Raw genomic sequence first — 12,714 nt, 5'->3', positions numbered from 1 at the left:
AAGTGAATGCAGTTACTTCTCTAGAATGTCCTGTTCTGAGACAGAAAAGTCATGGCCCCGAAAGAAATTTCTTTTACACGCTTAGTCTGTTATTAATACATTCATTCATTATGTACAAGGTGTTAGTTAACCAATAAATTATTTCTTAAAGTAACTGTAGTAGCTTTTACTAATCGAAAAGTTTAATGTCAGGTTCCACCATTTTGTAGTCTTCAAAGTTGCATCCATATATAAATTAACATACATAAAAAATAATCCGTTGTCTAAAAGACTGCACATCAAAATAGTACTTCCATGTCTCCTTTTAAAAGAATAGTCCTTTTCATCTACTCTTACAAACTGAAACCTCATAGGGACATTTTCTCTGTAGGTTGATCATGAGATCATTATTCAAAAAATACAGCTTGCGATTTCTGTACATTTTTGTACCTTCAGCATTGTGATATTCAGGCTTCAAATACTGCAAAATGTTTAGACAGTAACTATTTCAAGTATAGTTGCTTTTGTATTAGTCTTATGAAAACATTTTGGAATTCAAGCCAAAATTGTGTGGGCAATATCCCTCTAAATTTGATACGCTATTGTAAGCATCAACTCTTCTAAACAGTTTGTTTTTGCTGACAACAAATTGTAAAAAATAGCAAAACATCTGAGATGTGATCTGGTTTTATAAACGAAAGAGCAGCTTTCCCAAACTTTAAGACAAATACAAAAAAAATATTGCACAGCGTAAAATACAATTGTTTACATTTTGACTTCAACACAGTACAACTTAACCGTGAACATTAAAGAATTAACATTTTGTATTTGGGAACCCAATCATTTGTTCAAGAAGGTCAAACACCATCTATAAAATTTCAACTACCACGTTGCAAATGTTTCCTTGGTACAGTAGTTCTAAACAAACTTTTAAAAACTTTTGGCCTCACTTTTGAGCATCACCAACTCTTGTAAACCAACATTAAAATGTCTGAACAATACAGGCTATTTAACCCACTATTCCCTCAAAAAGCTATCAGACAGTAAGCATATTGTGAAGTATACATTTTTATTTAACATTCCTAAAATAGGTTGTATTTACATATTATATAAACGTATGAAGTCTTAATATAAAATAGAAAACTGCATTGACTGAGGAAATCATACTCCATATGGAGTTACTTATTGAAGACCATTTGTTTATGAAATTTTACAATAATTTATATAAATTATATCTTCCAAATTAGATGATTAATTTTTCTTTTAACTAATCCACACAATTTTGATGACTTTACAAACAGTGGTGTACATTACAAACTTAAAAAACAGTTACAGCATCTTCCGGCGCACAACTGGCTTTGGAAGATTAGACAGTCTTTTTTTGTTCTTTCGCACAGTCTTCTCTGTCGCATCTGCGGTTTCTTTCTGTTTACTATTCATTTCATCCACTGGAGTTCCAAAAGGAGAAATGAACTTTATTTCCACTGGTGGAGGTGACCAAGAAACTTCTTTTCTTGAGGATCTGCAAAAGCAAGAGGAGTCGAATTAATAACCAACAATATTAAGTAGAGAAAAGTGGAATTACAAAATAAATACCAATAAATTACTACGCGGACTACCTTGTAGATAGGATTAAAGCAGAAGTAGTACATTAAAAAGCTCACTCTTGCTTCCATTCCTTACCAGACTGCTTCATGAAATCTCAGTTGTTACTCTTAAGCGATTTTAAAGATTTTGCAGGCTTTTAAGTGGTAAAGCATCTTCAGATAAACTGTTTCCAGAAGAAAGCAAAAAAACAGGTCCAGAACCAAGACGTTCTCTTTATTCACTACCTGATCCCTCCCTTACTTGTATGAGGAACTGAAGACCTTACAGGTATGGCTTTTAAAATGGAATAAGATGACAAACAATCATACAATTACCCAGGTTGGAAAAGACCTCAAAGGTCATCAAATCCAACCACAGCTTAACCACAGTACCCTAACTAACAACCCTCTGTTAAATCATATGAGGATACCACTGAGTAATCACACAAATAACTTTTTACCACTGTCTATCCCTCTCTTCTTCTATTACCACTGGAACACAAAATCATTAAGTGGGGAAAAATGTGCCTATCAGGACAGCAAGTTGGACTGGCTCTTAAAGTGAGGGTAGATCTACACAGCCAAATGGGGTAGATGAAGTTAGGGGGCTAACAGATGAATCACAACCATAATGAAAGTAAGCGTTCAAAAAGGAATTACATACCTGCTTGCTTTCTTCACTTTTGACACCGCAGGTCTACCTCTCTTCAATTTTTGTTTCCCCACAGATTCTATGGATTTGATATCCTCCTCTTCTGTAGTTGGAAGCGCCTGCATTAAAGCAACAAGAATGTTTTTAACATGTATGCATTCTTACACTTCTAAAGAATACTAATGAAGGTTTATTTGAGGTCATAATAAAGTTATAATTTATAAAGGCTCTGCATCTCTGAAAAACATAAACTTTCCACCTCAAATTATTGTATCTTCCTAAAATTCAGAAATTAACAAGTAACACACCGGCTAAGTTTAAATAAAGTCACTGTGCCCTCTGTTAAAGCTAAGTTATTAGCTCTTAACCAACACAGATAGAAAATCAATTTTTGTAGCTATTTTTCATATAACAGCAAACTTGTTTAGCTTATTAAATGTCTCTCTTTAGGTACACAGGGGCTGCTCCAAAAGTAATGTTTCCTGTTTTATTATGCTGGCCCACTACATCAGAGACAGCTGTTAATGGCATGTCAGTACAACAGGAGCGTTCCCACCAATATTCCATTCCATTTTCTTGCCATGTGACAGATAGCAGCAAAGAGACAGTCTGGCAGAATGGCATCTTGACATGGAAGAATGTATGAAGTGAATGTGTGTCACTGAATTCCTCCATGTGGGAAAAATGGCACCCAGTGACATTCATCGAAGCTTGTTGAATGTTTCTGGAGACCTAAGAGTGGGTATGAGCACAGTGAAGCAGTGGGTGGCACATAGGCTCTTATTCATTGCTGACAGTAATGCACAGCTAACAGTGGTGACTATGATAACAAACGATGTAGCAGTGAATTTGCTCCAACAAACAAAACAATAACACTATTTCAATCTGTTGTAGTTTCCATGGCAGTAAGTAGGAGGCATTACTTTCAGAGCATCCCAATTGTTTCTGAGGAAAAAGCAAGGCATGAGAAGAGTAATTTGAAAGAGATATGGAGTAAAAGTATAAGATGTGACACTACAGTTTTTACTCACCGGTTCTTCCACCTTTTGTGGAGTACTAGATACACTTTTCCTCCTTGACCTCAAAAGAGGAGGTGAAAAGACAAATTGAGAAGACAGGTCTGGGTCTAAATCCTCCAAGTGCTGGTCTGCTTTTCCAGCTAAAACGACAATGAATTGTTAACATGAATGTACACTATATGGGAAAGAGATGTTAAAATACAGCTGAAAATCAACAAACAGTACAATAGCTTCCTAAAATAATGGGCCCAATCAAGTTTACATTCACTGTCAATGTACTTTTCCCTATTAACTGTGTCTTTGGATCCATTATTTTATAGTGAATTGTGAAACAAGAATAAATGAATCACCACCCAGAAAATGTTTAAGGTCAGGCTGGATGGGGCTTTAAGCAACCTGGTCTGGAGAGGGGTGCCCCTGCCTATAGTAGGGGGGTTGGAACTAGATGACCTTAGAGGTCCCTTCCAACACAAATCACTTCATGAGTTTATGAACCTAACAATTAAAAAAAAATATTTGATCATGCAGTCTAATATAAAAGGAGAAGGCTCTGAGGTGACCTGACAGTGACCCTTTGGTATCTAAAGGGGAGCTACAAGAAGGAAGGGGACAATCTCTTTAGCAGAGTCTGTGGTGATAAAACAAGAAGAAATGGTTCTGAATTTAAAGAGAGTAGATTCAGGTTGGATATAAGGAAAAAAATCTCCAGTGAGGGTGGTGAGGAACAGGAACAGGACCTGTTCCAGTAGACGTTCAAGGCCAGGCTGGACCAGGTTCTAAGCAACCTGATGTAGCTGCAGGTCTGCCTGTTCACTGCAGGACTAGACGGGTGTTAGACCAGATGGCCTTTAGAAGTCCCTCCCTCTAAGGATTCCATGATAAAGAACTCACTAGCAAAGCAAATTTCAACAATCCCATAATTAAACAGTTGTCTAGTCCATTACAAAATGCACGCATTCTAACTTAAAAATTGAACATAATTTAGAAGTATGTCTTCTTTATTTCTCCACTGTGGGGAAAGGGATGGCAGTAACATTAACTGACATCCTCCAGTTTCTTATATGAGAGAAATTAAGCTAATGACAAGAAATTCAAATTAGACTTCACTCTGTTCCAAAAACGTCAGCCTCAGCTCACTTGTTCCCACCACAATGAGCCAACCAGGTACAGAGTTCAGGTAAAAAGACTGTTTTCCTCTTTCCAAATTTTTTCCTTTTTTACAGTTACAAGTCGTACAATACTAAAAACTGTACTTGTAAGTATGGTGTATGTTGTTTACAACCGAGCAATACACTGTATTTTACACATGAACGTATTACACCTACCCTTGAATTTCTTTGTCAGCTTTGTGAGAGGAGGAGAGAAAAAAAAGGATTCATTTTCCTCAACAGACAGTTCCTGATGCACCCTAGTTTTACGAGATCTGTTTCTTCTAACGGGATCTGTTACAGTTCTTGATGTCTCATCATATCCTGCTGTGTTTATGTCTGTAAGCAGTAAAGGACTGCCATCAGGTTCTTCTGGAAAGACTTCTTCCCTTGTGTTCTCCTCCAATATTGATGGTAATCGTCTCTTTCTGCCCCGAGTCCCTGACCTTATTGTAGTCCTGGGCGTGGTCGACTGCTCATTTGGCTGCTCAGGTGTTTTTTCAATAGTATCTGTTTTTTCTGGTTTAGTATGTGCAAGTTTCCTTGTTCTTCTCCTAGGAGTATCAAGAATTTCCACTTCCCCACCTGAGGGTGGGTGTTCCCGAGCAGAGACTGATTCCATGTCTGCGGACAGATTCTGTGCTGCCTTTCTAGCACTTCTTCTGGGAGTGACAGGAAGTTTCATTTCCGTTTGAGGAAGTGATGATTTTGACAGATCAAGGTCAGAATTTTCAGAAACATCTGAAGAACTCATTTTACTTCTTCTGCCTCTTTTAGTTGGCCCAGGTAAAAGAAGTTGACCGGCAGGCTGTAGCTCTTGACCCATAAGAGTATTTTTAGCAAGTGGTGAAGTACTGCTTTTTAATTTTCTTGCACTTCTACTGGGACTAACCGCCATTTTTATCCTATGGTCAGTGCTACTCTGTCCAGTCTCTTGTTCTCCCACTAAGCTTTTTCCTCCTCTAGTCCATCTGGAAGTAGTAGATGCAATAACGGTACCTTCAGCAAGAGACATTTCCCTATTAGCATCTTCCAAGAGTTCAGATGCAGCTTCCTTTACTCTCCTTGATCGTCTTGGAGTAACAGCTATGGACTGTGTACTACTGGACAATGTTTGTCCATCAGATTGGCTGCTTTCTACTTTTTCTAGGTTGGTCTGTTTGGGCTTCCTACCTCTTCTCCTAGGAGTATCAGGTATTCGCTCATCTTGAGTATTTTCTACTGTCACAAGACTAGAAGTCTCAGATGCTTCTTTTGTTTGCCTGGTACTTCTTCTAGGAGACAGTCCAAAGAGAACTGGTTTGTCCGTCTTCAATATTCGCTCATCATCTGCTGATGGAATAATCAGAGTTCTAGTCAGCTGTCTCCTCGCACGTGTTCTAGGAGTGACAACATACTCTACTTGATGTATGCTGGTTTCATCATCTGCTTCTGCTGGCACAGCTGTTAAAGGAGTTTTTGACTTCCGAAATCTAGTTACCTTTTTGCCTATGCTTTCATGAATAGACTGTTCCACAACTTCAGATGTAAATTCTTTACTTCTTGTGTCCTTGATTACATCCAGCAAGTTCTCAGCAATAGCCACCTTAATTGGTTCAGGCACATATGGGAGTGACTCTGCAATATTTTGAGACTCCTGGTCACTAGTTACAGTAGACACTGAATTTGTAACATGTTCTTCATTTTCAGTACTTCCTAAACTGTTCACAGGTTTTTCATCTGTTGTTGTAACAGCTGCTTTAGAAGCATCTGCTAAAGCAAGGTCACCCATCTCTCCCTTACCTTCTTCTCCTTCCAGCACTAAAGTAAAATTACTCTGAGATATAAAAAGCTCTCCATCTCCTTCAACAGCATAGCAATCACCATCTTTATTATCAGGCAAATCACATGCAAACTGCTGCTCTATAGTATCATAGTTATACTGAAGATTGCCTGATGGATGTAGTTCACGACATGGAGATATTTCAGGTGATTCTTCTGAGGTTTGTGCCTTGACTGCAACTTCTTCAAGAACCTAAAGTTAAAGAAAAGTCTGTTAATGCATTATTAATTACCAAACTACCTTCAAACTGAGCTAGATGAAACTAAGGACAGTAAAATACTGTTTTTCCTTTTAAATCAACCACTGAAAGTTAGAAACACAACGTAATCTTTACTGATGTTCATATGTTTGAGGAACAGAGAAAACAATATTCAGTGCAGGCCATCACATGCTCCATTTTTGATATTTTGGTTTATGACTAATAATTTGCCACCCTTCACAAACAAATGGAGCAGTTGTACGCTCAGTTGGCAGTAACCAGCACATTCTGCATCTAACTGTAAAATACAACTATGCCCCCAAGGTTTAAATATAGATCATAACACGCTTATAACAACTCATCCCGCAGTCAAACTGGTTAAATATCACAGCAAACTTGATACTGCACCTTAAGGAATCACGGGGATTCTGTGAAAATATACACATTCTAAATAACTCCATTCCGTTTTCTTTAGTTCCCTGTTCTATAAAGTTCCTTCCTTCTTGGTCCATATGAAATACTCAAGCTTTTATGTTGAGAGTAAATATAAGAGAATACTGAGAACGATTCTAAAGAAAATTACCACTAGATTCAGTATGGTACATAGAAGACATTCTATGAATCCAAATAATTCAGCCCCACTTGAACTAAGGAGAGCAGGAAAAATCTGAGACAACTGTCACCTCCAGTCTAATTTTCAATCAAATAATGATCTTTTAAAATTCCTGTTTAACTAAATATTAGATATTTAAAACACGTATTTTTATTTTTTTATTTTTTAAGTAGCTGAGAATACCCTGACAATGAAACTAACTCATTACTGTGAATTTTATGCTAGTAAAAAAAAAAAAAAAATAGTAAACGACAAGCACCTAAACCATTCTGAAAACAAATTAGGTTCCCACATCATTTTGGTAAATGATACCCTGGATCATTTGCAAATGGTACCCAAGATTGAAAAACTGACCTCCCCAACGTTTCCTGCTACCGTAAAAATAAAGAGAAAAATGAAATGTAACCAAGAAACATTTAAGTCATGTGGGTCCAATCTTTTGGCTTGCCTTGGCCATACTAAGTCAAGAGGAATTGTTTTGGGCAGCATATAAAATATATAACATAGTTAATGTGCATGAGTAGCAAAGCTATTTAAATAATTTTTTAAATATTTTTGATATTTTGTATTAAAACATAAAGAGGGCAACCCCATCATAAAACTAGTGAGATATTTGACCTTGTTTTTGTGAAACTAATGCATCAGTGTCTAGTTTGATGGAAGTGGCTGCAATTCTTAGTGAGCTCTCAAGGTGCTCATGAGATTTTTGATCTAATTTTATTCTTCCTGTACTTCATCCTTGAAGCTCAGAAATCCACATACTGCCAAAAAGTAATGACATGAATAAGGCACAATTGCGAAGAGAGGGACATTTTCTCCCTGACAAGATGCTTACAAAAGTCTAGTAGAGACATGACCACATTTTTCTTTGAGCTGAATTTCTTACTGCAACCCTGTATGTTTCATTTGAAAATTCACAGATAACGTCTTTAATGTTGACTGAAAACGGAATCATAAACATAGAAAAAAAAAACCTGACCAGAATTTTCAGAAAACTTGAAACCTATTCTCAAGTTCCTTTACCAAAATAGAAAGTAAGGTTGCATATCTTTCCTGTTCACAGGACTCTGTTCAGCCGATGTATCAAAATGCAAAAAATTATTTGACATTACTTGAGCTTGACATAATTTAAGATTCATTTCAAACGTAGCACAGACAACTTTTCACCTTGAAGCATATTTAACTAATTTAAGTTATAAATTTTTTCAGCACTGCATGACTGCTCTTACCATGTCTTCCACAGTGAACCTAAACTACTTTTGAAGTAACACAAGCCCCACTTTAATAATAAAATACATATCTGCTTAATAGCAAAAATCACGTCTTCACAGGCACACACATTCCAAGGTAGGCTGAAATATTATTACCAGCAGTCACTGTGTTCTATGTGCCAAGCAACATGAGTACACATAATATGTAACATGTGTGGGTTTTGATTCTACTGTGTCATGGGTGCGAGAGGCAGAGCCAACACTGCACTGTGCCCTCCCTTCCACAGCATTCCATTATCCGTGCTTGAGCCATTCTCAGTCAGCTCGTGAAAAATACAACAATTGCACAGTAATGTTAACAGTGCATGATCTTGTGGGGTCACATTACTAGCTGTACAGGGCCACATGGAGCCTGCAGGTTTAGGCTGGACACAGCTGATTTAAGTTATTTAACACAGTGATTTAAGTTATGGCAAGTCAAATGAACATATGCTTATTAAATGAACATACGCTTATTAAAAAACAAACAAACAATCAATGGGATCAGGTTTTTGTTTGTTGTTGTTTTTTTTTTTTAATTACTACAGTTCTCAAAGCTCAAATCCTGAGAAACACGCTGTCTGCCCTTACATAGTGAAGTTAACTTGAGTTAACCAGCTAAAGAAGATGAGATGTTCCTGCGCGTCTTCCAATTGTTTTAAAAATGACTGTCCTAAAATTAGTGTTTTCTGCTTTGTAGAAAATAGGACAATAATTCACTTACATTAATTTCTTCAGTTTTAGGAAGATTGTTAGAATTATGTATTTCCTGTTGTGGAAAAGAAGTGTTTACTTCAGCTTCATTTTCTAGGTTACGCTCTTCAGGTAAATCAACAAGCTTTTCTTCAGGGTGATTTTCTGAACGGGTACTGATCACATCCTCACTGTCAAGGACACTCACCGCAGCTGAAAGAGATTGATGTCATTTTAACTTAACCATTAAATAAATCATGTGAATCTAAGCAACAGAAAGTAACTGAGGGAATGTGAACGATCAATAGATTTCTCCACTGTCCTAAGCATACCCAAAACATGGATAGTCCAAATCTATTGAAAAATATTTCTTCAAAAGCTACAAAGCAGTCCCACAAGAAAATTAAACTGAGAAGGGGAAATGAGCTGCCAAATCTATAGAAAAAAAAAAAGGAAGAAAGAGTGGCCAAAGGCACACTGACAGCTAGTCACTGACAGCCTGAATACTGCAGATATATTATTGTTTTAATACAGTAATTCAAAAAGAAGGTCCCAAAGCACATAAAGTACAAAGGGTGCATAAGAAACTTTAAGGTCTCCTTCTAGTATTCTATATTTTATCAGTTTTCTCAAGATCAGTAAGACTGACCATGTATTTTCTACAAGAACTTTCTCTGAGGAGTTTTTAGTCCATACAGGTTAATTAAAATTAGCAGTAACAATCCTAATGATATTTTAGTCTGAGACACACATAATGTTAGGACCGTACATATACTTTCAGTTTAGCTACCTCAGCTCATGTAAAAATCTCTAACACACTATACGTACATTCACTGTCTGCCACTGGTGATTCTGAAAGCTGTGGATTTGTTACAGCTAGCGTGTCTTTTTCTTCTGGTGTAGAAGACATTTTAGGCTCCTCGTGGGTTATTTCACTTCATGAACAGGAGAAAAAAAACATAAGAAAGAGAAATTCATTATAAAGCTTCAGAACAGGCATTTAAAAGGATTAATATATTCTCTCAGTGTTTTAAAACAGAGCAAAGAAAAACCAGAAATTTCTCATCCAACATACCTACATCCAATTTATGATTCATTTTATGTAACGAATGGAGTTACTTAGCAGTCTTTCCAGCTAATGCTGGTTCCATAATAAGACAGCTGTATTAAATAATTACATCACTGTCCTCTGCAGAAAGAGCACAACTACTATATTGAATGTTTAGAACAAACTGAACAAAAGTCTTTTGGGTTGGTTTTTTTTGTTGTTGTTGTTGTTTTTTAATTTTATTTTATTTTGAATGCTCAAGTGTACAAAATAGTACCAGAAAGAATTCAAAGCCCAAAATAAACCTGTGAAAGTTACAGGAATAACAGGAGTTATTTTTCAGCCATTCAGTTTTCATACAGTTTGTTCACAGTACCTACTCTGTAATCCTCAAAGTGTGCAAAGGTTTACATGGCCTGTTGAATCAAGTACTTATCACAATACTGTGGGGTCTGCAGCTATTTGAGTAGAATGACAGTCAGTCTGAGCTATGGTCATGCCCAATTATATGTAAACAGAGACAGAAAGGAATAAGAAGACTGCTATACACAAGAAGAGAGGGAAGAGCCAATACCAACATCATAATTTGAAAAAGGAAAGTCAGCAGTTACATGCTGTACAACACCAATGATGCATTTTATCAACTTACTCTTCTCTTGAAGTCTGAGAAGTAACAGCCTCAGCAGCTTTAAACACCAGTTTACCATCCTCGGGAAGGGTAGGACATTCAGGAGTTGTTTCTTCCAAAAATCCTGGAAAACAAACAGATGAATGACTTTACTGTTTCACTTAGCAATAACTCCAAAAATGTTCATGTGATTTTAAGAGAGCCTTTTACATATCTCTTCCGCAATAGTGGTATAACAAAATACTGCTACCAAAAGTTCAAACGCACAGATCTAAATTCTTTCCAGTAAAACAAGAACAGTCTGCTGTGTATTTTATGTCAAGAAAACAAAAAGATCATTGGTATTTTGATCATGAACTAATATATTACTGACCTAATAAGTAAACACTTCAGAAAACATCTTTTCTTTTTAGAATTAGGTGGTTACATTTTGTTATTTCTCTTTGGATACTTATTTCAGCAATGCTGAAGTCATTTCAAATGCTTACTCAACTGTTATTACCTTGACAGGTTCAATTTCAGTATTTTTCTTTTTTTTCCTCATTTCTACTGCCTGCTTCCTTCATATCCAGCAGTTACATCAGCAGATAGTACACACACCTGGAATAATCTGCCAGCTCAAGGCAAACAAGAGCTATGCAGACTGCCCCAATAAGGCTTCCGCAGTACTGAAACTATACAAGAGTATTTCTATCACACTCCAGCAATGACGGCTCCTTTGCAAGGTTATTATTCAATGCTGGTAAGCTACACCCCTTCTAACCTGCCAGCAGATCTGCTTGCATGAACACATCTTTAGCAACCCGGACAGATGTTAATACTGTAGACCAACCGAAATACATTTGGAAAAGGCTATAAAAGCTTTTGTGCCAGTAGACTAAGTACACACAGCTGTAATTAAAGCAGACACTTGCAGACTTGTTTTCAGAAGGAAAAAATTTAAATGAAAAATAACGAGATAAAAATTCATCTAGTCATAGTAGCGTTGTCTAGTTAAATACTAAACTTCCTGTTAAAAAGATACATATAAATATATACAAAACTCTACAATAGAGCAAGAAGACCAAGTTTTCAGATTCTGTCCCATTAACACCCATAAATCACTACTGCATTTTAGCAGCAAGCGCACAAGAAACGCCAGCCACAAGCAACATACATTCTAAACACTCGTCAGCATCAAGTCTTGCACTCATCAGTAATTTAACCTTGTGAAGACATTTGAAAGAAGTTATATGATAAAACACACCAGCTTCTTTTCCTAGTTCTGATGAATCTGTATGTTCCACCTGGGAAAGTTTATCTTCAGCTATTTCATTGTCCTCTTTTTCTGGTTCTTGAAAATCAGCAGATTCTTCAGTGAAAGAACTAGCTGGTTTAGCAGCTATAAAAATAACATCATCTTCAAAGTCACTAGGTGATTTTGCATCGTGATACTCCAAAGTAGTTTGGTCTGACTTCACAGAGACGTTACTATGTTCTTTACTGACATCCATTTTCTCCAGACCATCTCCAGGAATGCTTTCTTGAGATTCCTCCATTGCAGAACGATCAACCTCAGGATTGCTTAGAGTAAAGAGGGGTGCTTTATCTCTACTTCCAGACCAGTTGTCCTCCACCAATCCATCACAATGCTCAGATGAAGCTCCAGACTGTGCTTTATCATCTTCTGTTACCTTTAAAAAAAGAAAGAAAAAACAGAAGAAAAAAAAGAACTTACATCACTAATACATATATGCTTTATGCCAAAGCAAGAAACAATGAATAGAAGTTTTAAAACTGTCACCTTAAGCAAAATTACTTCCCACTCTCTGGCACTGTCTTAGCTTTCAAAGTTAGGAGTAAAAGCTGACTGTTCCTTTGACTGTGCTTATTGAGTTTCCACAACTCTGGAGAACTGAAACAAACTAGTCTTGTAAGTTATTGCTTCTAATGTCATCTCAACCCTGTTCATTGTCTCACTGCTTTGTTTTCAAGAAGAGGAAACTACCCAGAAATTGCATCACAATATTTCCTTTTTACTGCTTGCCTTTCCAACCCATACATGTTGCTAGTATATGTTGAAGTGCAGCACACCTGT

General features: G+C 36.7%; 1 protein-coding gene across 5 annotated transcripts in view; it reads right to left on the bottom strand.

Annotated features, from left to right (window-relative positions):
* Window positions 1-648: 648 nt before the first annotated feature.
* Window positions 649-12,714, bottom strand: part of AHCTF1 (AT-hook containing transcription factor 1) — a 51,986-nt gene continuing 39,920 nt past the window's right edge. For all 5 annotated transcript variants that reach the window (XM_015857587.2, XM_015857584.2, XM_015857585.2 and 2 more), the window contains 8 exons: window positions 11,884-12,310; window positions 10,659-10,761; window positions 9,790-9,896; window positions 8,993-9,174; window positions 4,562-6,398; window positions 3,249-3,376; window positions 2,230-2,336; window positions 649-1,501 (listed from right to left, as the gene is read on the bottom strand). In XM_015857587.2, the coding sequence (XP_015713073.1) occupies window positions 1,309-1,501; window positions 2,230-2,336; window positions 3,249-3,376; window positions 4,562-6,398; window positions 8,993-9,174; window positions 9,790-9,896; window positions 10,659-10,761; window positions 11,884-12,310 (3,084 nt within the window). In that variant the 3' untranslated portion in view covers window positions 649-1,308. The remainder of the gene's footprint in view (window positions 1,502-2,229; window positions 2,337-3,248; window positions 3,377-4,561; window positions 6,399-8,992; window positions 9,175-9,789; window positions 9,897-10,658; window positions 10,762-11,883; window positions 12,311-12,714) is intronic.

The sequence above is a fragment of the Coturnix japonica genome, chromosome 3, assembly GCF_001577835.2.
Source record: "Coturnix japonica isolate 7356 chromosome 3, Coturnix japonica 2.1, whole genome shotgun sequence".
Taxonomy (NCBI): domain Eukaryota; kingdom Metazoa; phylum Chordata; class Aves; order Galliformes; family Phasianidae; genus Coturnix; species Coturnix japonica.
Note: the sequence above shows the minus strand (reverse complement) of the source record. Positions and strands in the feature narration are given on the sequence as shown.